Source organism: Lissotriton vulgaris, chromosome 2_2, assembly GCF_964263255.1.
Source record: "Lissotriton vulgaris chromosome 2_2, aLisVul1.2, whole genome shotgun sequence".
NCBI lineage: Eukaryota > Metazoa > Chordata > Amphibia > Caudata > Salamandridae > Lissotriton > Lissotriton vulgaris.
In genome coordinates, this window is record NC_141688.1 from 52,837,767 (window position 1) to 52,862,356 (window position 24,590).

General features: G+C 44.4%; 1 protein-coding gene across 2 annotated transcripts in view; it reads left to right on the top strand.

The window, feature by feature from the left end:
- STOML1 (stomatin like 1) overlaps positions 1-24,590 on the top strand; it is a 116,353-nt gene that overhangs the window by 63,806 nt on the left and 27,957 nt on the right. For both annotated transcript variants that reach the window (XM_086959269.1, XM_086959270.1), the window contains exon 7: positions 8,265-8,474. In XM_086959269.1, the coding sequence (XP_086815395.1) occupies positions 8,265-8,474 (210 nt within the window). The remainder of the gene's footprint in view (positions 1-8,264; positions 8,475-24,590) is intronic.

Here is a 24,590-nt window from a genome sequence, read left to right on the forward strand (position 1 = left end):
TATGGTGAAGGTCATGGAGTATTTAGGAGTATTCGGACAGTTACATGGTCAACAAAGCAGTCTCAAGCTTAAATGGCCCTTGTACTGGAACAGGGAGCCCTCTGCTTGACTCTTGAAGTTCACCTTCTCTGTCTGGCGCTATGGAGCGACCTTTCCAAAAGCCAGGTACCACAGGCACAGTCCTTTCTGTGCCAGCCTAGGAAGCAGCCTTTTATTAATCGTGACATTCAATCCGACTTGTGTATCATCAGATTTGATGCCACTATTAATTGGATACCTTGTAGTACCAATTTCGGTAGTCCCATTCAGAAATTAGCACTGCTGCGGGGTCAGCATGTAACACTGCACTTGCCAATGGGGCTACCAACCCTTCCACAGTAAAACAACAATCTGTGGGATTTATTATTAGGACAAATTGAAATAAATGTCCTAGTTAATAATATGCAACACCCTGCATTAGGGCTTGATAGCCCATCCTTAGAGGTGTTTTATATATATACTATATTTATACCGTTCAGGCAGGTTTGGGCTTTGCCATAAGTTTAAATGTCTAATTTGAACTTGCCGCTTTAAAGCTGCTCTTCCGTTCTGCAGTGTAGGCTGGAAGCCATGATGTGCCTAATCAAACTCAGGGTGGCTCAATTAGTGCTGCAACCCTGGGTGGGCACTTTAACTTGCATGACCTGGGTACCCCTGGTACAACATATTATGTACTCAAAAGTATGTTCACTTATGCTGATTGGGGTAGCCAATGCTATATATACTTTTCAAAGGGTTGTTCTGGCTCTGAAGTCTGGTTAGCAGGCCTCAGTGCACTCTCAGAGTCGAAAAATCAACAGCATTAGTCCAAAACGTCATGGAAAAAGAGGTACTTCCTTACAATAGGCAGAGAGAGAATTGTCAAAATATGTGTGATCCTGGAAATTTCATATTTCTTCACTCTATCTCTATTATTTTGTATAAGTGTGCTGCAAATTCCATTGGTGCAAAACTTGAAAAGATGACTGCAAGTACTACCGCCAAGCCCCCACAAAACTTTACTCTAGTACTCAACTCACAGGTATGTAGGCAGAAATGTGAAATGTACATAAAGTGACAGCATTACCGATAGGTATGGAAGAAATTTACAAACATCAAGCAAAAACTGCTCTTTGTGAAAAAGAATACACATTTTTAGAACTGTAAGTTGGACTTTTTTGACCAAATGCTCAAAATGCTCTTTTTTACTTTCATCCAAAAATATGATATTTAAGAGTTTTGAAAATATTTTAAAACTTTATTTGTGGAGGGGGAGGATACTATGCCAGCATCTTGCAAACAATATGAGCAGGGGTGTTTCAAATTTCTCTTTCGGAAGTAAATTACATATATGCCTCCATGTCAAATACATAATAAATAAATTATCTGCAAGACCGTTTTGCTGCTCTTCTTACTTTGTGGAAGAGGCGCTCCAAAGTTTCTTTAGTGCGAACTCAGAGCAAATCCAAAACAGAAGAAAAGATTATAAGTGTAGCTGTTAAGCGTAAAATGAAACAGGCACAGCTTTTATTACCCGACGTGTTTGCACAGAGGATTTTCTGAGGTACGAACATTGAATATATGTTACACAAATATTTTTACTCTGGAAGAGAGCAAGGGCAGTTTTAATGAAATTATACAATATACAGAATCCTTAATTGTGCTGCACAGTGCTGCTTTCTGCTGCTGCCTTCGGGTTTACTAAATAATGCAGCAAAAAAGCCAAATTATGACGAACTATGCAGCACATTGTTTTTATAGTATTAACGCTGTCTGGACATTAGGTGCATCTTTTAAATACCATTTTAACACCCAAATATAGCAATAAGCTACAGAAAGACGACCAGTCACCCATACCAAACAACACCACGTGTTGTTGCATGTTTAGTAACTTTTTGAACCGTTTGAGTAAGAAACAAAATGTATTTTTGTTAAAAGCTGCAGAATTTGCAGAGGATTATGCAGCAAATGCGGAAACCCTATAATCATGCGAAAATCGCCGCGACTGCACAATCGCATCATTCCAGTGGTCCAGCCTATTTGGTACCGACACTTCCTTGTGGTATACATTGTAAAATGGTTACAGGTGGTAATACCCTTCAAGTGCCACAAAGTGGCAGCATTGAATATAACTGAAACATGTTTCCTCTTAAAGCAACATATGTGGTAAAGTTGCTCATACATTCAGTTTGAAACAGACAACGTAAACCGAAAAGGCCGTTTTTGTGGTGAAGGATCAACGACACAGCACCTTAAAATTTGCCATCCAAGGAACTAAGCAAATCAAACTCCCACCGCACCATGAATTGCTCTGGGCTTTATCGGTCGGTCTGACTAATTTCTTTATTTTTACTTCAAAATATGTTTATTAAGGTTATATAGAAATATTACTTGGTCGAATATTCTCATAGATTAATACAGTGCGATCATATACAAGCAAGATAGATTTAGGGAACAATATAAAAGTGTATTGCTCGAATGTTGGTAACAACTGCGTAGAAAAAGAGAAAGCAAAAGAGGGAAGAGAAAGAGAGAGTTATAAAGAGTCAGAGAGAAAAGAGCAAGAAGCATAAAGAAGAGGGGGAGAAACAAGGGGAGGTCTGGATAGATAAAACAATGGGGGAAGACTTACGTCTTAAGGTTGCATGGTGTTAATCGGTTACTTGCACACATGGATATGCTGATGAAAAGGTAATAAGGTGATGTTGCAGGTAGTGGAATGACGTGTGAAAAGTGAGAGCTTATGGCCGTTTGATATTTTTTCGAGGTATGCATCCAGTTGAGTACATAACATTCTGGAATCTCTTTAAACAAACTACACATTAACAAATTTAGAGTTGGGCTGGACTTACCAAACTTTAACAACTGCCAGATAGCTTTCCTCGCCAGGCAAGCTACCTAGCGGCTTAACCCAGAGATCTCCCCCACCCCCTCCCCCCCCCTCCCCCAAGTTGATATTGAAACAGATCCAGTCATACTCTCTCACGTAAAAGTGCATCTATTTAAAGTCCCTGAAAATCCCACATTCACTACCCACAATCAAAGACACTACATGCTATTAGAACCCACGATAAATTATTTCCAAACAAAATGAAAGCTCCATACTTTCCTTCTTATGGTGCAACCCCAAAAACCACGATCAACAGACATACGGTGTTCCTGGGAAAAATGGATGTAGGCGGGTATCCTTTTCATTCTGAACCATATAATCAATTTTAAATATCTTATTGACATGGATATATTTCTTGCCTTAACAACATGCAATTCTCTTTCCCATAAGCATAGCGCACACTGTAAATTGTCAGACAGAGGGTGTGAGCTGCAGGATGTGGGACCTACTTGTCTTTGGCCCCAGAGAATATGTCCTGTGCATTAGGTGAAAGCAATGACCCAACCCTATGGGTTACAGGGTCATGTCCTGGCCAAGTGCCAGGCCATTCTTGGAGTATTGAAAGTAGGTACTCCTTTCCTCAAGGATTGGTGTAGAAATGGTGCAGATGCTAGAAGCACCTAGAGTCTGCTAGGAACTATTTAAGTGGTTCTTGTACTCTATACCCCTTCTCCTCCCACCCATGGCTTGTCTTTTAGTACTGCCCTAAGTTTTGCCCAATAAATTGTGCTGTAGTGTCCTTGAGTGACACCAGTAATGTCAGTGATGATGTCATGTTTTATGTTAACGATGGCATGTATGACATCATCAGCAATGTTGTGTGTGAGATGAGGAGCAGTGAAGTTGGGGTGAGTTGTGTTTTCATAACTGCCGATAACATGAAAATGCAATGATTTTTAGGTTTTTGATTGCAACCATAACATTCCCTCAAATTAGGTTTTGCTAGAGAATTCTTATGATTTTATCTTACTGATGTTGGTTAGTTATTATATAGAAGACAATTATAACTTCAGTTAAAATTTAAGTTTTGTCAATAACTTTCAAACTTTTAGTGTGCTGGATAAAGACATGGACTTCTGAACATAAGAATTTAAATCGCATGATCGTATCGAATTGCCTGTCTCTGGAACATGGCAACAACATTCACTAGATGCGATACATAAAGGAGTCTTTCCAGGCTATAGGCAGGCCAGATATTTTCTTTGCATATGACATTTCAAGTTTGGGGGACGTTAAAATTATAAAAGATTTACACCACAAATTTTCAACTGTAAACCTCGAAAACTCTGAGCTTAAAAAACCCTCAGTAAGGGCCTATGTAATGTTAAAATCAGTACCGGGCATTGAACCATGCCTCTCTGCCCTTTCCAGTGCTCATGATAGACTCCTAATCACACGCTTCAGATTCAATCAGCTTCATCATTTTTTAGCATCCCCGGCAAGTTTTTTTCTCCCGCCAGATCAACGTGGTCCCTGTGACTGCGATCTTCAATCTCCTCAGAACAAGTTGCTTTTTATATTATTGTTTTTCTCATTGGCCAGACAACACTTCCTTCAGCCCTGGTGAAAAAGTTTGAAGTTTAGGCCAGCTAAAGTGGCACTCGTGCACTTACAGTTGTTACCTAACCCCTTCACACTCTGCGCAGTGATAAGTTTCTTGCGGGCCGCCTACAGATCTAAGTTATCTAGAATTGACTGAACCTCTGCGGTCTGCTCTGGTGAAGTCCTTTTAGCACGTGGGCGTGCATATCCTGTCCACTAGAGTTTAATCAACTTGTATTGTTTTAAACTTTTTATGATGTCTTAGCTGATTGAACTGCCTTTTATACTTGTCATGTGATGATTTTGTCTCTTTCTTTCTACGAATGCTCGACTGTATCTTTTAAGGATGCATCGTACCCGAATATATATATATATATATATATATATATATATATATATATATATATATATATATATATATATATATATATATATATATATATATGTGTGTGTGTATATATATATGTGTGTGTGTGTATATATATATATACATATATATATATACATATATATATATATATATATATATATATATATATATATTACATAGAAGACAACTATAACCTCAGTTAAAATTAAAGTTTTGTCAATAACTTTCAGACTTTTTTATAATACACATGAACAAGGGTATGCCATTTGCCTCTGCTCCTGCCCTCATCTCTCATAGAGCACATTGTCCCTGGTATGTCTTATGGCTGGTTTCAATTTGTGGCCACACATTTTTGGCTTTGGACACAGGGGGCATATTATACAAATGGCTCAAGGGTGCAACAGGCGTTTGCGCCAGCTTTGCACTTCCCCTGTGCATTTTGGTATTACAGAAGTTGCCGCAGACAATTGGGAGGCCTCTTTTGTAATACTAATTGTGCTGGCGCTAATACAGCACCAGCGCTATCTTCTGAGGGTAGAAAGAAACAACGATGTGTATGCCATCCAACCCCGCACAGCTATATTAGCACAGTAACAGCAACGTTGTTGGTGAGGACACAAGTAGAAAATTGACATGGTGTCCCTCACCCCAAGGGCTCAATGTTATAACTTAGTGTCTTAATGATTTGACCGGCGAAAGTCCAAGAGATAGATGATATAAGGAGTATTACGTTTGTAGATAATCCATGGAGAAATCCGAATAGTTTAAGATAGGTTTGGAAAGAGTTTTATACCAAGTCAGCATTAAGTAACCATCTATCACTTGGGCCCTCTCCGGTCAAGTCAAACACTTGTGTCCCTTACAATATATGCACATTTACAAATACCATGATTAATATCATTTTGCAGCCTTGAAGTCTTTGGACGAAACACGTGTTGGCTTCCTATCTGTAAAGAAGAATGTACTTCTACTAAACTGCTACATGTCTGTGCAGATAATAAAGTACCTTTAACACTACAATTCTGAAACAAGAAGATTATTATATTGAACGTATACTTCAATCATGGACTGGGTGTGTGCGCTTCGGTTTTTCTACTGACTGTCTTTGGAGGGCGTTTTCTCATTTGGTTGGGGGCGTACCCCATGCAAATGAGGCAATCCCTTTTACCTCTTCGCCAGTGCCGTATTACATTCGTGGAAGCAGAAGCAAAGAAGCTATCAGGAAGCGCGCTGTGAGTGTGCCCCTTGATGGCAGCACTATGGAGGGGGTGAAAGGGGTCCCATGGACCCCCACACATCCCCGTGCAATCGGGTGCAGTCACTCACTGCACCCGCCTGCAAGGGGATCTCTATTCCCCGTTTAAAGTGCGGGCAGGTTGGCGCCTGCACTGTGAAAACACGGCGCGGCTTCAAAGCAGCTGCTCTTTTTTTTGGGGGGGGGAATGAATGTGCTAACACCCCAGAGCATTTTCCTTCATTGCTCCGGGTGCAACTTTTAAAAGGTGCGCCTGGCGCAATGAGGGTAAATGCACCGCATGTATAACACGGCCAATGAATTACCATGACTTTTTATTTTATTTTATTTTATTTTACCTAACATTGGGGGTCATTATGATTGCGGATTTTCCGCATCCTCGGGGCCGGCGGAAGCCACCGCCGGCCCCGAGGATGCGGAAAATCCGCAGCGGACTGACCAAAGACCCACCGCCAGATTAGGATGGCTGGTGGGTCCTGGTTTCCGTCCGCAGCTTTTCCGCCGCGGTCGGATTACAACCGCGGCGGAAAAGCTCTAATATGGTGATGGTGTCTTCCAGACACCGTCCACCATATTAGGATGGCCAGTAAAGTATGCTTTTCCGCGGCGGGTTTTCCGCCGCGGAAAAGCATACGGAACTTCACTGCGGGGGCCCGTTGCGGGCCCCCTAGGTGAAGGGGGGTGGGGGGTGCACATGGGGGGTACCTATGGTACCCCCCTGCATTTGCATGCAGAAAGCGGAAGGCACCGCGCGGTGCCTGCCTCTTTCTGCATGCAAATGCAACAGCTGCATTTTTAACATTGCCGCGGGTGCAGCTTGAAGCTGCACCCGCTGCAATGTTAAAAATAGAGGATGTGACCGCCAGGGTGGCGGTCACATCCTAATTGCACAGGAGGGAACTCCGCATGCCATGCGGAGGTTCCCTCCTGCTCTGGGGTCGCGGACGGACGCAAGTCCGTCCGCGATCCTAATCGACCCCTTAGTCTGTAATATTTTTGGCAATGTGTTTATCAGTTTGTGATCCAGGAAGTGTTGTTCTCAAGCCTTGTGGCAGTTCTCAAATGAGTTCACATACTCCTCAGCGGAAATGAGACATTTTTGATGTTCTGGGAAAAAAAGGCATTTTCTAATGTGAGCCCTCGTCCTCCCTCTGGATAGGATCTGCTCCTACTTGTCCCTGCAATCACCTTTTCAGAATGTGGCTCATAATGTAGGAGACTGGTTTACATTCCGCGTAAGTATATGGAGACAAAATAGTTTCCCTCTTCTTAGCCAATCAGATCCGAAGTTCAGTTTGTTGAGTTGTTGACAAACTGTGTATCTAAATTTAGCCTTTTTAATGTACTCAAACTGCTGAATACACCAAACGGATCAATGAAACTACATTGGATCATACACTATTTTATGATCATATATCCTGTGGGGGCTTGAATTGGTGACCTTTGAATTTCGCTTTTAACTTTACCTCAATAAATCTGCACTAAGCTTTCTTTGACTTAGCTTGGGTGCCGGCATGCACTGTTGGAAACTTCCATGCAGGTTTAGGACACAGAGCAAAACTTATTAGGAGTCAAATGGACTATGCATCATAACATTCACATCAGATCAGAGTCGCTGTTGTCCATTCTTTAGGAAATATATAGTAATTTAAAGCATCCAAATACTCTAGTTTGGATTCACTAAAGATTGTAATGACGGAAGTTACAAGTCCCAATTTTTAAAGTCTCTTATTCTTAACTAAGGGCAACCTTTTATACAGCTCTAAGCACAGTCGTAAGGAAATTGTTTTAGAATTGTATTGCATTCTTGGAAAGAAAAGAAGCGGGCGTTCTGTTGTGAAGGCTGAGTGGATGTAGCGATCCAATGTGTTTTTTTAATGTTGCTCAGATGGCTACTGAACCTACTGTAGCCAAGAAAAGGGAGTGTTTTACTTATACAAAGTGAATAATTATTATATATACCTTGCTGAGTTAGTGCTGTAAAAGTGGTTACATTTTTATAATAAAGACTTATTAATTTAGACCTTGAAATTATATCAAGATTCATGTGTCAGTCCTGTGTTTTGTACTGCTACAATGGTGACAAAGGTTTTCCAGATAAAGGTTCTCTGTTCTAGGCTGCTGGCACTTTACATTTGCGCCTGATTCATGGCTCTAACTTGCTGTCTGTCCTACATTTTTCTTTTCAGAGCTTCCAGCACAAATGATAGAGATGGTGAATGAACTGGCTGATCCATCACCCTCTTGCAAAGCTGCAGGTCTGGGCGCAGATGAGTTGCTTTCCGCCATTGAGCTCTTCCTTTCTGAGTCTCTGGTCAGTCAAGTTGGTGCTTCGTACCATTTCAACATCTTATACCCTGGGGGAGAACAAAGGACCTACTTCCTTGACCTGACATCAGGTAAAAAGAATAATCATAGTTATCCGACCCCTCCTGTACTCTCTCTTCGCATCTTTCTCACCTTCAGCCCAAAGTCCTCTCTTCGCATCTTTCTCACCTTCAGCCTAAAGTCCCTGTCTGTCCTCTCTCTCTCTTTGGTGTTCCAGGACCGATGTGTTCTTCAGTAGGCAGTGCTATTTGTCCATATCACTTCTTTCTATCGATCTTCTTTGTTTTTGTGCCTTGTTCTTTCTGTATGTCTCTGTACTTTGATTCCGAATTCAACAAGCATTGGTCTTGCCTTTGGTACCTTGTAATTGTTTGCAGCACACTATCCGAGGTGCTGTGCCACCAGGCATTGAACAGCTATACAACGACTACACATTGAGTCATGCAGTCTGATTCAGCAATACATGTCCGCTTGTAACACGGAAAGAAAAGTGTATCAGTTAAAGTGCACAGCTTGGAATATTTTGCAAAGGACGCCCTACTGCTCCTTAGCCAATAAACGAGGTGGGCCCCGGGATGGAGCAGCAAGACTATGGTGGGTGGCAGGGGTGGTTTGGGATTGTTTAAACCACCTACGTGAGAGCAGTACATTATGCATAACACTACAAATGCATTAGTTGCTCATGCAAGGATTCCACACACGCAACAGAACATACAGCAGTCACTGGCAAACCAAACCTCCTTGTATGGGCTACCTATCACAATTTAATGGTCTAAAGTAGGCCTGATTGTGTATTTTGAGAGTAAGGTCGGAATCAGAGCGTGTTTTGCTTACAACTTGGGGGCTGCCTTGTTTCCACGCATTACAGTCAAATTATTATGGAAGGATTATATCTGAGGGCTTTAAAACTTCGCAGAACTTAAGCCTAAAAATCTGATTTCCCTAAACACATTTTTTATTTTTCAACTTTGGATATTTGCCCTTTGTTTCCTTTTGCGATCCCTTAGGCCTCAAAGCCTCGGGAAGGAACAGGCCCTGAACGCAGAGAGACAAATGAACAAATGCAAATTCACATCAAATATGCCTGGTGCATGCCACTATAGCATTGTAATATATATTTTTTTTTTTTTACTGAAAGCTTCCTTGCAATACGAAACAGTGTTAAAGGGTTGGTCCAGGATAGCAATCGGCATGTGTAAACTAAGTTTCCTCTAGTCCCCACCTTTCAAAACGACTGTTAGTACTTTTGCCAAAATTAAACTTTCCCAAAACGAACCCCTTTGCATTGATTCCTTGTCCCTATATGGAGGTGGAAGGGTGTCATAATGAGCCAAAATTACAGTTCTAAAAGACTTGGACCCAAAACAAGCAGATTATTATTATTATTATTTTTATATGCTTATTTTACACACAGCAAAGTTTAACTGAATTCAGAAATGCCTGAAAATTGACAATATTCTAAACAGAGCTATGGAATCCATCACTATTAGAGGGCTTTCCATAAACGCCACTTAAACTATTTGGCAGGCTTTGCTTAACCTATTTATTTTCAGTTGGTGCAGCAAATCCAGTGATTCACCCAGACTCGGATGTTGAGTGGACGTGGAACCTCGAATTCTGCTCGTCAGCACCAAAGACGGCAGCCATCGCTGTTACGCCATATGGTGTCCCATGTAACTGCTTTCAGAGAGTAACAAAATGTGCTGATATGTAATTTTTGCGGTACAAAAGGGGGTGGTGATGGACGGAGCATCTGAACCAATCAAACACTCATACCCAGTCAACAGATCTGGGTTTAATCCATCACCGTTCTTTAGTCCACTCTGCCACCCCAGTACAGACATGGCCATATGCAAATCAGTTTGACTCTGTGCCTCATGGGAACAGTCCAGCCCGAACTGCCAATCCATGCCTTCCCTGGACCGGATTCAAGCTTCCTAGGACCGGTTTCTGGCATTACAGCCGTCTTCAGCCAGGCTTGCTTGAATCCAGTGGCAAAGTAAGCAAGGGACTCACATCTGAGCATACCCTGACAACTTATGGCGAACAAAGCAGTACAAAAGGGGTTGATGATGGACAGAGCATCTGAACCACTTAAAACACTCACACCCAGTCAACAGATCTGGGTTTAATCCATCACCGTTCTTTAGCCCACTCTGCCATCCCAGTTCAGACATGGCCATATGCAAATCAGTCTGACCCTGTGCCTCATGGGAACAGTCCAGCCCGAACTGCCAAGCCATGCCTTCCCTGGACTGGATTCAAGCTTCCTAGGACCGGTTTCTGGCATTACAGCCGTCTTCAGCCAGGCTTGCTTGAATTCAGTGGCAAAGTGAGCAAGGGACTCACGTCTGAGCATACCCTGCCAACTTATGGCGAACAAAGCAGTACAAAAGGGGGTGGTGCTGGGCGGAGCATCTGAACCAATCAAGCACTCACACCCAGTCAACAGATCTGGGTTTAATCCATCACTGTTCTTTAGCCCACTCTGCCACCCCAGTTCAGACATGGCCTTATGCAAAACAGTCTGACCCTGTGCCTCATGGGAACAGTCCAGCCCGAACTGCCAAGCCATGCCTTCCCTGGACCGGATTCAAGCTTCCTAGGACCGGTTTGTGGCATTACAGCCGTCTTCAGCCAGGCTTGCTTGAATCCAGTGGCAAAGTAAGCAAGGGACTCACATCTGAGCATACCCTGACAACTTATGGCGAACAAAGCGGTACAAAAGGGGTTGATGATGGACAGAGCATCTGAACCACTAAAAACACTCACACCCAGTCAACAGATCTGGGTTTATTCCATCACTGTTCTTTAGCCCACTCTGCCACCCCAGTTCAGACATGGCCATATGCAAATCAGTCTGACCCTGTGCCTCATGGGAACAGTCCAGCCCGAACTGCCAAGCCATGACTTCCCTGGACCGGATTCAAGCTTCCTAGGACCGGTTACTGGCATTAAAGCCGTCTTCAGCCAGGCTTGCTTGAATCCAGTGGCAAAGTGAGCAAGGAACTCATGTCTGAGCAACCCTGCCAACTTATGGCGAACAAAGCGGTACTAAAGGGGGTGGTGATGGACGGAGCATCTGAAACAATCAAACACTCACACCCAGTCAACAGATCTGGGCTTAATCCATTACCGTTCTTTAGCCCACTCTGCCACCCCAGTTCAGACATGGCCAAATGCAAATCAGTCTGACCCTGTGCCTCATGGCATCAGTCCAGCCCGAACTGCCAGAGTGGCAGAGTGGGCTAAAGAACGGTGATGGATTAAACCCAAATCTGTTGGCTGGGTGTGAGTGTTTGATTGGTTCAGCTGCTCCATGCTCCATCCATCACCACCCCTCTTTTGTACCGATATGTAATTTTTGACAGAGATACTTGCTGTTAAATGCTTGCACTGCTCTTTCTCTAGCTCGTTAAGCAACAGAAGAGATCAAACATAGGTCCAGCCGGGGACCTTCACGCAACAAAAGGTAATGTTCCCACCATTTTATAAGTACCCTGGGGGACATATCAAACTTAAATAGGGTATATAAATCTGCCTCACGCGATGTTAAGCGTGTAATCAGTGAATTTTCCAAGCGTGTATGTGAGACTTTTCAGTCACTTTTGCTGAACCCGGGACCTTTAGATCTTCAATTTATGCCCCCCCCCAACTGAGCTATTATGGCTACTACTCTAAATTATTGAGGGGGCTCCGCCCATCCCGACTTGTGCCAAAATCATCTAACCAAACTCTCTTTTAAGTGTCCCTGTCCCTCTGCCCTTATCTGAGGTACCATGCGGGGGGAACATTTTTTAAATAATGCCCGCAAAGAGTCAGTGCTTTACGTGAGCTAGCACCCGTAACTTATGCCACACCTTACTGTTAAAGCAGAAGTGAAGAGGAGGGTTGACATCTTACTCGTTCATTACTGATACTTTTGACTTGCGGATCATTGATATCATGTGAGCTAGGCTAGGTGGGTTAATGAAAGTAAACCTGAACTTCAACCCCCAGAATGCACTTCGTTTTCACACAACAGCCACGGACTATAAAACAATGTCCATGAGGATATAACGTGAGGTGATTGCCCTTGGGATGCGCCATGCACCAGTTTTTAGCTTAGAAGAAGTAATCAAAAGATAAAAACTAGCCACGCCAGTGAAGCTCTACTGAACTAACTGAAAGAGGGTGGACAAGCAGAAAAAGACAGAGCTTTGGCGCAAGGGGGCAGGCACAGAAATGAGACAAGACTGAAACGAACTGGACTCCGGACTTGCTAGAAGAGCTCACTTGAGTTTTCCCTCCTCAATGCCCAGCCGCCGGTCTGATGCCTCCTCTGTGCCGATGCCTTGCTCCTTAGTAATTAGTAACTGTTTTTAGTTGATTACTGGTTTTACCGACGTTATAATGGATCCTGTGTTTCCCGGGGCTAACTTTATTTAACATTATTGGGGGTGTACTGGATTGCATTGTCGTCATTTTAATTAATTATGACAAAGAAATGAATCCATTGTTTATTTTGATCAGCTGGCTGTGTGGAGTGTTCACAAGGACATTCTGGAGCTGCAAATCACCTCACACCCCAAAACTCAACAGCGATATTGAAGCTTTTCGTGTGGAACACTGCGGCCATGTTGGCCAAAGGAAATATTCCCAAATAGATTCAACTTCACTTAATGATTAAAGTGCACTACTAGACAGAGCGATTGAGGAGACCGGAGGGACCGCGCCTTTCAACTCCACTTACTCTGTTACTAAGTAAATCGTCTGTGGCGAGATACCGCACCGCAGCCGAGCACCAAGGAACCCAAGACCGCATGGAAACGTGGGCAGCCATCAATGTTGCAGAGACCGCCATAAATACTGCATTTGTACAAATCTTGAACATGTGGAGTACGAATGGCACAAGAAGAAAGGTACTGTTGGGAAATCCTGAAAATATATGTATAAGTGCGGGCAAAGGCCGGGCCGATGACGAAAGGCTCTCATTCTAATTTGTGACAGGCAATCTATTCGGTGGGGAAATAAAAAAAAACACTTTCTATGCCAGATCTGCACATCGCACTCTGCAACATAAGTATGAATATTGTCATTCACCACAAGGCATAGTGGCTGAATCACTCGGGGTACAGGTAATTGCCAAGTACCATATGCGTGCCTGGCAGCCAGACCACAAGATGACAGTCGCGCAGCAGGCTTTGTGCGTTTATGGGTCCAAACTTCTTTCTTGAACTAAGCACAAACTAAAAAGAGGTTTGCAGGAGAATCTTTCCCAGAGCCCAAACTGCCACTGAAAAACGTGTCCTGAAAGTGGACGCAACTCCAACAACACACCGAACTCTTCGCTGGACAGCTCATTCTTGCATGGCTGGCACCGTGGAGGATTCGGGTTTGGGGCAGCAGCCGACAGAGCCCTGGAGCATTAAAAACAAGAACGACAAATATCTGCGTCAAATATAGAGTGCTAAATGTATTTAGGCAGAGTGCGAGCTGTGGGCATTGCACAGTCGGCCTCTGGCGAAAGAGGTGAATAGAAACGCTCCAGTAAATGAGAGCCAGAAAAATGTTTCCCACAAATATCAACTAGGTGAATATAATTCAGCGCGAAAACCAGTGAAAATGACAAATCTTTCCAGAAAAATCTAGGGAAAGATACTCTTATCACTCTGTCTTAAAGACGACCTTACGCCATCAATGCACGACCCTTTCTCATGTTGATTATACCAACTACCAAGCGAAAGCACGCCATGCGCGCGTTGTAAAAAAAAAAAAGAACAGGCAGCGAAAAATATAGTGCGTCCGTCTCACGCCGCGAGTAAAGCATCCAGTCTCTGCGTGCACATCTTCTGCCTGTCCGCGTGCACATCTGGAATCCATATTGATTCCAAAAGGCCCTTGCATGGCGATTGCAGCGCATGCGCGCTGTGAACGCCAGGCAAGACCTAAAAAGGCTGGGTTTGGATGGGTATGAATAATGTACACTATAGCTCTTCCTGCTATTGTTTCTGTTCTCTTCTGTAACCTGTTGTACTCAATCTGTTCTCATGTAATCCTTATTATATTCTATGTAAAGTGCCATAATGTCACTATAAAATAAAGAAATAGTAAAATATCACTGCATGCAGCACATTGTACATCCATGAGAACTTAGCACTTTCTTGCAGTGACACAGGTCACTGAAAAAAATGGACAAACTAATATTTTGAAAAGATTGTACTCTGGAATATCGAGCACAAAAATATTGTGGCACATTAATATTGTGGACGAAATATCGAGGGACAAAATATTGGTAGGTAATTGCTTATAGAGAAGTATAGATTTACTCTTCTTAACTCCACGTCTATGTACTTTGGCGATATACATAGATGTGGAGTTAGGTATAGAAGATCTATACATACTACCCTTATGTTAATTTTTCAGTGTCCCGAAATATTGTATAGTCAATATTCAGGATCCACCCTTGGAAATATTCTAGCAATGTGGGACAGGTATGATTATTGTTTAGGATAATAACTGTATTAGTCTCCTTTTTTTATAAACGGTTGGTGATATACATCATTGGTTTGTGACATGAGATAGGGAATGGACGTCTCCATATGAACCATGTGATGTTATCATTCAAAGTAAGATGGAGGTTTAACAGTGTATGTGTGTCTGTCTGTCTGTCTGTCTGATATCAGTTGCATGGGATGTACTAGCTGGTAACCGTACCATGGGCTCACGCCCTGAGTTTCGCGCGCTTAAGCAAATCAAAAAGGCAAATACTTTTACTTCATTTTTTGCCAGTTTACTGGGGTTTTACTTATTGTTGGGGTTTTACTCATTGTTATTGTACAGCCCACTGCTCTGTGTTTTCCGTGTCTTAAAACCGACCTTTCTTTTTGGTGTACTGTTTTTAATTTTGATTATAACCAAGGCTTTTTTACTTACTAAACGCCTGTCAGTCTCTGCACCATTCTGCCATGGCTGTGGTGCCAATTGAGCGTAGGGCGGGACCTGAAACCTAAAACGACTTTCGCCTCCACTTCTGCTCTTGGCGGTTGGCGGTCTAGTTGTTGGCTCAGCTGTCACTACTTGAGCCGCATGCTGTAGCGGACGCGCCGACGGGCAGCCAAAGGCAAGCCCGTCTGCGCCGTTCCGCGCACAGCGCCAGCAACAGGTAAATCCTGCCCTGGCCCTCCCTTTGACCCATACCTAATTATAGGGAAATTGGCATGTTCCTATTGCGCTACTGTGATTCATAGTTTACCCCTTCCTCAAGCGAGATGCTGTCGTCCTAAGCAAATAAACCTGGATCTGAGTTGTAATATCACTCACTGCCTGCTCCTTAATACCAGATCTATTATTAAAAATGCGGTGGCATTCCATGATCGTATGAAAGAGCACGCCATTGGTCTGGTTTTTATTACGGAAACTTGGGCCGATCCCTCTTCAGAGCCAGATCTCCTAGTGGCCCTTCCTGAGTGCTTCAAAATTTACAGGAAAGATAGAATTGGGAAAAAGTGCTCATAGCTAGGAATGATCATAATATTCAGTTCAGTTCAATCACTGACTTCTTAGAAGGCGAAGTTGCTACCTTCGATGTCAGGCTGGACTGCCAGAATACTTTCAATGGCACACACATCTACCGCCCACCATTAGCTAAATCGAATTTTCTGAACTCTATTGCCTAGCTCCTTGAGCTTAAAGCCAAACAATCCAACTTCACTATTTTGGGAGATTTTAATTTTCACCTTGAAAATATGACAGATACAGACACTGAGGCCCTCATAGACCACATGACCAGTGTAGGACTCAAACAGCTGGTCAAGGATGCAACCCACTCGGCAGGACATTGCTTGGATGGAATTTTCTCCAACCATCCCAATTTAGTGTGAAATTAAGCTCTACCACTCATCTGGTCAGACCATAGAGCAATAACATTCACAATCTGTCTACCCTTCATAAAGTCCAACCATGTATTCAAGAAAGTCCTTAAATCCCGACCCTGGCACAAGATAGAGGGTGAGGAGCTTAGCAAGACACTCCTAGGCTCCTGCAAACACATGCCAGAGAACCTGGACAAGGCAGTGAGGAGCTATCACGCCTGGATCTATCTTGCAGGGCAGCAGCTTGCCCCCCCACTATGCGGCAACAATCTAGACGCTCTGAACCCTGGTTCAATGTATCTTTAAAAATGCAAAAATAGACTTGCAGAAAACTCGAAAGGAAATGGAGGCTAGCTAATGATGACAAAAATAAATTAGAATATAGACAAGCCATGCAAACCTATAAACAGCTTATTTTAAAAGCCAATTCGTTCTACATTAGGGAAAAATTGAAGCATCCAATGGCTGTGCTAAAAAGCTGTTTGCAACAGTAAAGCTTCCTGATATTCCAAATCAGGATATCAGCCGGCAACTTTGCAATAAACTGCCTAATGCTTTCCAGTTAAAAGTTAATCAAGTCTATGACACGTTTGTTTTCCAAACTAATACATCTGGTCACACAGATATAAACCCTAGTGTTAGTCCAACTCCTTCAGCCAACAGGGATTGTCGTCCCACTGCCATTTTCTCTCCGATCTCACTCGACCGGACGATCAAACTAACTTCTTTGGTGAAGTCAGGATCCCCCTCAGATCCTTGCCCTCCTAGAATCTTACGTATGGTCCCTGAAATCGCGGCGTCTGCTCTTTGGCCCATTTTTAACCTGATGATTTCATCAGGGACTTTTCCCACCGATTGGAAAAGAGCCTCTATACTGCCACTCCTCAAAAAGCCAAACCTGGAACCTGGGGATCCTTCCAGTTACAGACCGATCTTCAGGCTACCATTTCCGGCCAAACTTATTGAAAGATATGTAAATGAGGAATTATCTGCCTTCCTTGCAGAAGGTGACATTCTCGACTACTCGCAATTTGGTTTCCGGGCCCATCACAGTACCGAGTTGGCCTTAATCACAGCCACAGAGGAATTGAGACAAACCCTGAATAAAGGTGGAAGTGCTGCTCTTATCCTTCTGGATCTCTCGGCGGCATTCAACACGGTCAACCACAATGTGCTTGTGTTGCTGGGAATCTGGGATAAAGCACTTTTGTTACTTAGATCTTTTCCTTTCTAATAGAACACAATCAGTAGTACTTGACCCTTTTGTCTCCCCGGATTTCACACTCCCTTGTGGAGTGCCTCAGGGCTCTTCATTGAGCCCCACTCTTTTTAACTTATATATTACCCCATTGGCCAAACTGATTAGAACTTTTAGGTTCTCCCTTGTGTCTTATGCAGACAACACTCAAATTATTGTGTCTGTCAACAGTCCTACCTCATATTTGGCGTATGACAGCTGGTGGCCTAGTCACATGGGTTCCTCCCCAACACCGGCTGACAAGGTTAAGAACCTTGGAGTACTGTTTGACTCCAAGCTCCCCTTTGAATCCCAGATCAATAAAACCACATCAACCTGTATTTTTATCATCAAAATCCTAAAAAAGTACTTCCTTTCATCCCTCTTGTGCTGAGGAAGACAGTGGCCACAGCCTTAATCGGTTCAAGACTGGACTACTGCAACGCCCTTCTTACCAGTGCACGCAAGCGCAGTCTCCATAAACTGAAAACCACCCAGAATGCTGCTGCAAGAGCCCTGCAGGGGCTCACTCATTTTGACTCAGCTTCCAAGGCCCTCGCAGAGCTGCACTGGCTGCCCATCATCAAGCGCATTCGGTTCAACGCCCTATGCATTGTATTCAAGGCCATCCATGGTAAGGGCCCACGGCAACTGTCTCAACTTTTCAAGCCCTATATCCCAGGCAGAACACTCAGATCATCTTACAGTGGCAACCTAGCCATCCCCAAGTTTTATAAAGTAAATTGGGGAGGCAAAAGTTTCACCTCTACCACTGTCAAACTCTGGAACTCTGTGCCCACTGCTCTTAAAAATAAACACAACCTGCTTCAGTTCAGGAAACATCTTAAAACTTGGCTTTAATAAGGGTTTTCTTCTAATGACCACCATCTAGTGTATCTAGCGCTTCGGGTCCTGTCCCGCTTTATAAATATTTAATTTCATTTCATGTATAGTGGACATGATGTTTACAGATTTATCCAAGTGCGTTGGACCATAACGTTAAAGAACGGCTGTACTCAAAGTACGGCCCGTGAGCCACTTGCGACCCGGCAAGTCACTCCATGCGGCCCCCATGAAAAACAGCAGGCACAGACTCGACACCATTTTCTCACCCGGAGCCCCCCGCCCTCGCCTCCCTCTCTGACTTCACTTGCTCTCCCTACCTTTGAGAGCATTTTCTGTGCTGCCTGTGCATGCTGCTCACAGTGTAGCCTCTTTCATGTCTCAATAGGTGCTGCTAAAACAGCTGTCTCTGTAATTAAATGTGTGTATTTATGGCCCCCGGGTTAGGTTTCAGCCAAGCCCGGTGTTTCCTTGCTCAGGCTCTCAATAGTGCCCACACCGTCACCCGCTCCTCCCAACACTTAAAACATTTCACCCCATAAATGATACACCAGACACTCTGTTATGGGGAAAGAACTGCTGCAGGTTTATTCTCATACAACATATTATGACATTAGTGGGTCATCTTATGGGCGATCCAGGGTGGCAGCCCCTCGCTGTCCCGCCCGCCTGTCGAGCCAATCAACACCTTGGGACGACGCCCAGACAGTGCTGCACCTTGTAGATCCTTTTCTTGGACTCCCACCCCTTTCAGGGCGGAGCGGCATGGCACACCCCCGGTTGGTTCAGGCCCCCCAACCGCCCGAAGGACTAACGGGGCGCCGTCGTGATTTCCGGAACTTCCTGCGGCTCACGGTCTTAGGCTCGGGCACCCTTACTGTGCCGGGCAGAGGCACCCTTACTGTACCCGTCTGCCGCAGAGGTACCCTTACTGTACCGGTCTGCCTCCAGATCGCCCTGTAACTCCGCCTGCAACACAAAAGAAACATTAAAACGTTCTGAGATGTCGCGCCGCCTCTTCTGCTGCTGGGAGAGTGGCAGGGAGGGAAATTGCAGCACACAGGGAAGGCGGACGGCGTGGGCCGCGGGCGAAGACCGAGCGCAGGGCCGGGGCAGGAAGCAGAGAACGACCCAGAGGCGGGCCAGGCCCTATATACCTGGCCCGGCCCGCCCACTCCGGTAGAACCTCCCCCGGGATACATGACTGGGTGCCAGGAAGGGGGCGTGGGGCTCCCTGGGGTCCCTCCCACCCCAGCACGCCAAACCAACACGGGAGGGGGCTGGACTAGTGTCCACTAGAGAGGCTGCCCGCTGATGTCCCCCTGCGTGGGACGCGGGCAGCAGCATTTCCGCACGTGGTATAAACAAAATAAATAAAACGAGGATCCAGCAAAGTCCTAATGTGGATCTGTGGGCTGTGCTAGCCTTTTGTTTTATGGCATGGCTTTACATGAGGTACCTACATGCTCACTGTTGACAACAGTGGTGCTAGGAAATGTTTACGGGTAGAATTAGGAGAGAAGGATGCAGTTTATACACGTTATATGCCTCGGAAGCATCCGGATAGTTATATATAAATCCCAGCTTCCTCACATTTCTTACAGGCAATTCTACTTGCTTTGTGCATTACTCAAGAAAGCGTATTCATTTATAGCCATGGCACAGATGTAGCATCAGGTCTTTTTTGCTGCAGAATTGAACAGTAAATAGTTATTGGTTTTGGCACTCATTAGGTAGAGTCAGAGCTGAGGGGACAGTTAGTGCAAAGAGATGAATGAACAGAGGCAGAATGAGATGGTAGAGGTAAGGGGAAGGGGGAGAGAAAGGAAAACATAGGTACTGGCAGACTCCGGATGAGGAAAGCATTAAAGCAGAATGAGAAGCGCGTTGAGGAGGATTGGAAAGGTTAGGGATTAACAGAAGAGAGCAAGGGAGTAGGAGTAATGTGAAATATGAGCGCAAAGTAAGGTTGTTGCTGGTTATGAGGAGTGTGAGTGGGCATGAGCAGAGTAAGGACAGGAAGAATGTGCTGCTTTACACAAAAGGACTATATTGAGCGATATATATATATATATATATATATATATATATATATATGTGGCAGGTGAGTGCTAAGTCAGGGACATTGACAAGGAAATAGTGAGGGATAAGACATAATAATGGTAGCAATAGCTATGAGCTAGCAGCAGAGTAAAGGGAAGCAGTGGAGTTAAGGTGTAGAGCAGAACTGCAGGAAGAACACATGACTGTCTTATCAGTAGAGTGAACCTTGAATAGATTGAAGATGTACAGGCACAATGAGTGGGTAGGCGCTGAGTGACGCAATAGGGCACAATGAGAGGGTAGGTGCAGAGTGGTGCATTAGCATGCATTGCAAGGTTAGGCATAAGATGAGATGTTAGGGCACAATTAGAGGGTAGGCAGTTTGATAACTTATGAGGAGAGTGAGAGTAATAATGCTGAAAAAAGTAGACAAGTGTGGCACCAAAAAGTTGTGAACCAGATCGGGATAGAGTGTGATGAAGGGAGAGCAGGAGCAGCATTAAAAAGTCAAGGTGTGGAGAGAGAAAGTAGTTTAAGAAATTGGGGCCAGAGTAGGTGTAAAATGACAGGCTTTGAGAATAGTGAAATAGAAGGGCCAGGAAATGAGTATAAGCAGAGTGAAGAGGGGTGTAATCATGAGGTTGGAGGGTCAGACAGAGGAAGCTGAGGAAAGAGGCACTGGGAGCAGATAAACAGATAAAGGTAATAGAAAGTGGGGGTAGGGACAGTGTTAGGGGCATTTATTAGATAAGGAAATAACCATGGGTTGGGGGAGCGGTATAATAAGTAGTGTACATTGAGGGTAAAACAATAGAAGTGTAAAGTTGTGATAGAGTGCCAGGCTGCAGGACGTGTCAGGAAAAAAGTGAATTATTAAGGCCAAAGTGGTGGGTAGGGTAGGATGAGGGGGTAAAGTAGAGGAAAGCATGAAACAGTCATAAGGTAGGGTCCGTTAGGGTTAGAGTGAAAACCTAGGATTTGTTTTCCAAAGTTTTATATGGCGCGAACGTGACCCGAAGGTATTGGGTATTAGAACGCTTTACATAGCACCAGTTGCGTTACATGAGGAAACATTCATTTTTATTTTTTATTTTTTTTGTTAGGTACGGAGAGATTAAGTGATTTGCCCAGAATTACAGGATGTTCAGCATCGTAGCCGAAACTCTGACCCAGTTCCCCAGATTCAAGGTCAACCGCCCTAGCCGTTAGACCAACTCCTCTCCTCACAGCATCTAGGAATGCAGCAGACCCTAAGAGCAGAGTAATTGAGTGTGGTGCTCAAGGAAAAATAAGGAAGAATAGCAGTAGACGTGCTTCCTGATACATGCATTATTATTAAATGACATGCACTTACCTGAGATGATAGTAATTTTAGAGATGACACTACAATACCTGCGCTGCATTGTTGGGGCGAGCTCATTGACTAGGAGAAGGCAGTGTGAGACACAGCACGTCTCTTGCCCATTATGCCGGACATTGTGCAATTGTAAATGCGCATTACAGCCCAAGTACATGAATGCATGATTTGTGTGGGCCCAAGCATGCACATTACAGCATGGGACCATTTATGCATGTGCTGTCTCGTTCATTAAGAATATGACAGCATGCTGTCACTGATGCTTGTATTGCCTGGGGTTACATTCATGTGGTAAGTTTCATGAGCTGGGGTGTGCACAGCAGGCTGGACAGAGGACAGAAAACCTACCTCTATCAATGCACTTTGCATTTACGCTTCTGAGTTTTGCTGGATGATCTTGGGGCTTGGTATTGTAAACTTCAACAGGCCCATTGAGTGTTGGTCGTAGCGACTTTAGGAGGCATAGGGGTATGAGTTGTGTCTTCTGAGAGACAAATGAAGGCTGTGTCCGAGTATCTGCGCAACTGAGAGCCTAAGAGCAGGGAACTGTTTTTTGTCAAATCCGACGCAAAGATAGAGACTATGGTCAGAAACACACATACCCCAATAAAAATATTGACAAAATGTATTCGAGTTACATACACACATTCGAAATACAGCGTTGTCTAGTCATGTTTTGAAAAGGGGGTGATTTTATTTTCACCCCAGTAGCCCTGCCCCTACGACCCTTCCTCTCCCACCGACCCACCCCCATCACGCAGGCCCATCTGTGCGGCCCTCGGCCACAAGCCAGACTAATTTTGGCCCACGAGAAAAAGTTTGTGAGTACCCATGTTATAGCATCATGATCAATCTTTGAGTGAGATGTTCCATTATCATTCACTTGATAACATTTCATGTAAAAATACTTCTTCGTAGATTATAAAGCATACACTTGACATAACAGATATTGACATTGTTTGAAGATCTAATAGGATTTGTGTATATATACTAAGGGGCTCATTACGATGTCGGTCGGAGTTGCCTACGACCGACACAGTCATGGTCTCGGGACTGACCGACCCCCGGTTGCCACATTGCAATTATGATGCCCCCGCACATGGTGTGTTCGCATGCTTCCATTTCTCTATGGGAGCTTGTGATACTGCCGTAGCACAAGCTAGTGTAGAGAAATGGTAGCTTCTGTTAATCCCTGCACTGCATGGCAGGTATCTATAGGTGCCTGACACACAGTCTCTGGATTAACAGGGGGCACCATAGGTGCTTACTCAGCCCCCAGCTGGAGGTCTTAGTGAGAAGGAGGTCCTGCTAGAGGCCCCCAAAGTTGCTTTGCAAAAGACTTTCGATGTCTGAAAGCCAGGCATGAAAGCCTGTCGGACACCGACATCGTAATCCCGACAACTGAAACGCCATCCTATTGGGATTATGTGCCGGTTTCCACTGGCGTATGGGCTCCATAAGCCAGGCGGATTGATCAGCCGATTTCACTTTCGACCGCCTAGATTGTAGTAAGCGGTCAGCAGTGAAACCGTAGATGTTGGTTGGAAAGCCTCCAACAGACATAGAAATAGCCCCCAAAGTGATTATAGTTCTACTTTCTAAGTTATTAGATTTCTATTCTGTAGATTTATTGGAAAACCTCTCTAAGCACTCTTCTGCTGTGTAAACTTCCAGGCTCTGTGAAATATGAGAACTTTAATCTTGTAAAGTAGTCCCACGTTATGATTCTGGTAGAACCCAGACTTGAAGTTCACCCTCTGTAAATAGTTTAAACTGTCCTGTTGGCACAGATGATTATCCGATGATCTAGGTAGTATTCCAACTGACATAAGGTTGTAAATATGTTGGCGTTATCTTCACTTTATACATGTGAATAAAACAAATATATGTAAATCAAACCCCTCTTTCTTCTGTAAGCAGTTGAAGGATTCCCTTTATGTGATCAGATCCATATGCAAGAGCCAACAATTACTTGATTACCTGATGGCACCCTTCTCTTGTCCGTTTCCAATAGCTCTCAACTCACATGCCTTTGGTCAGTGACACACGCCCTAATGGGCTCCCACAACCACCCATCTTGCCTCCTCTCTTCTTCACTGACCTTTCCTCTTAATGCTACAGGTTGTGGTTGCATTTCTAAGGCTCTCACAACGAACAGTCAGACAGTTTTAAAGCAGAGAAATAAATACAGCATGGAGTAGGACATGCATTAAAGCCACGGTTTCCAACCGGTCGATCGCGAACTACCGGTAGCTCGCCGAGACCCTGGGAGTAGCTCGCCGAGTGCTGCTCAATTTAGTAGCACATTAGTTTCATTTTGGGCTATTTAGGCTTATTTCCGTGTCTGTTGCCCGCCCTCACCCAACGCAGCTGCTCCAATTGGCTTGCGCTTAGATGGGGTGGGCGGGCCAAAGAGGATGACGTTCCTTTGCTGCAGTCTCGCGGTGGAATGGTGACGAGGGCCGGGCGCACCGAAGGAAATACTGAGTGGTGTGGATGTTGGAAAAATGCTTGGGCCCGGTAAGGGAGAAACAATGGGCAGGGGGGAGGGTCAGAGCTGCGAGAGGGTCGATCAGCGGAGGTCATCGAGGAGGGTCAGATGAAGCGGAGGAGGTGATTTTGCAGCCGGTGCAAGAATTGTTCACACCTTCCCCCCCACACTCCCACACACACCCTCCTCCCCCTTTGCACAGGTCGGGCTCGGGCACTATCAGCTCTGTGACCAAAGCAACGGTGGGACAGATCCAGAGAGGGGCGGGGGAACGAGAGCGATGCTGGAGCAAAGTAGGTCTTTGCTCTCAGTTCTTGCCATCTGGGTGGTGACCTGATAATCTCTGGTTTTGTGACTACGAGA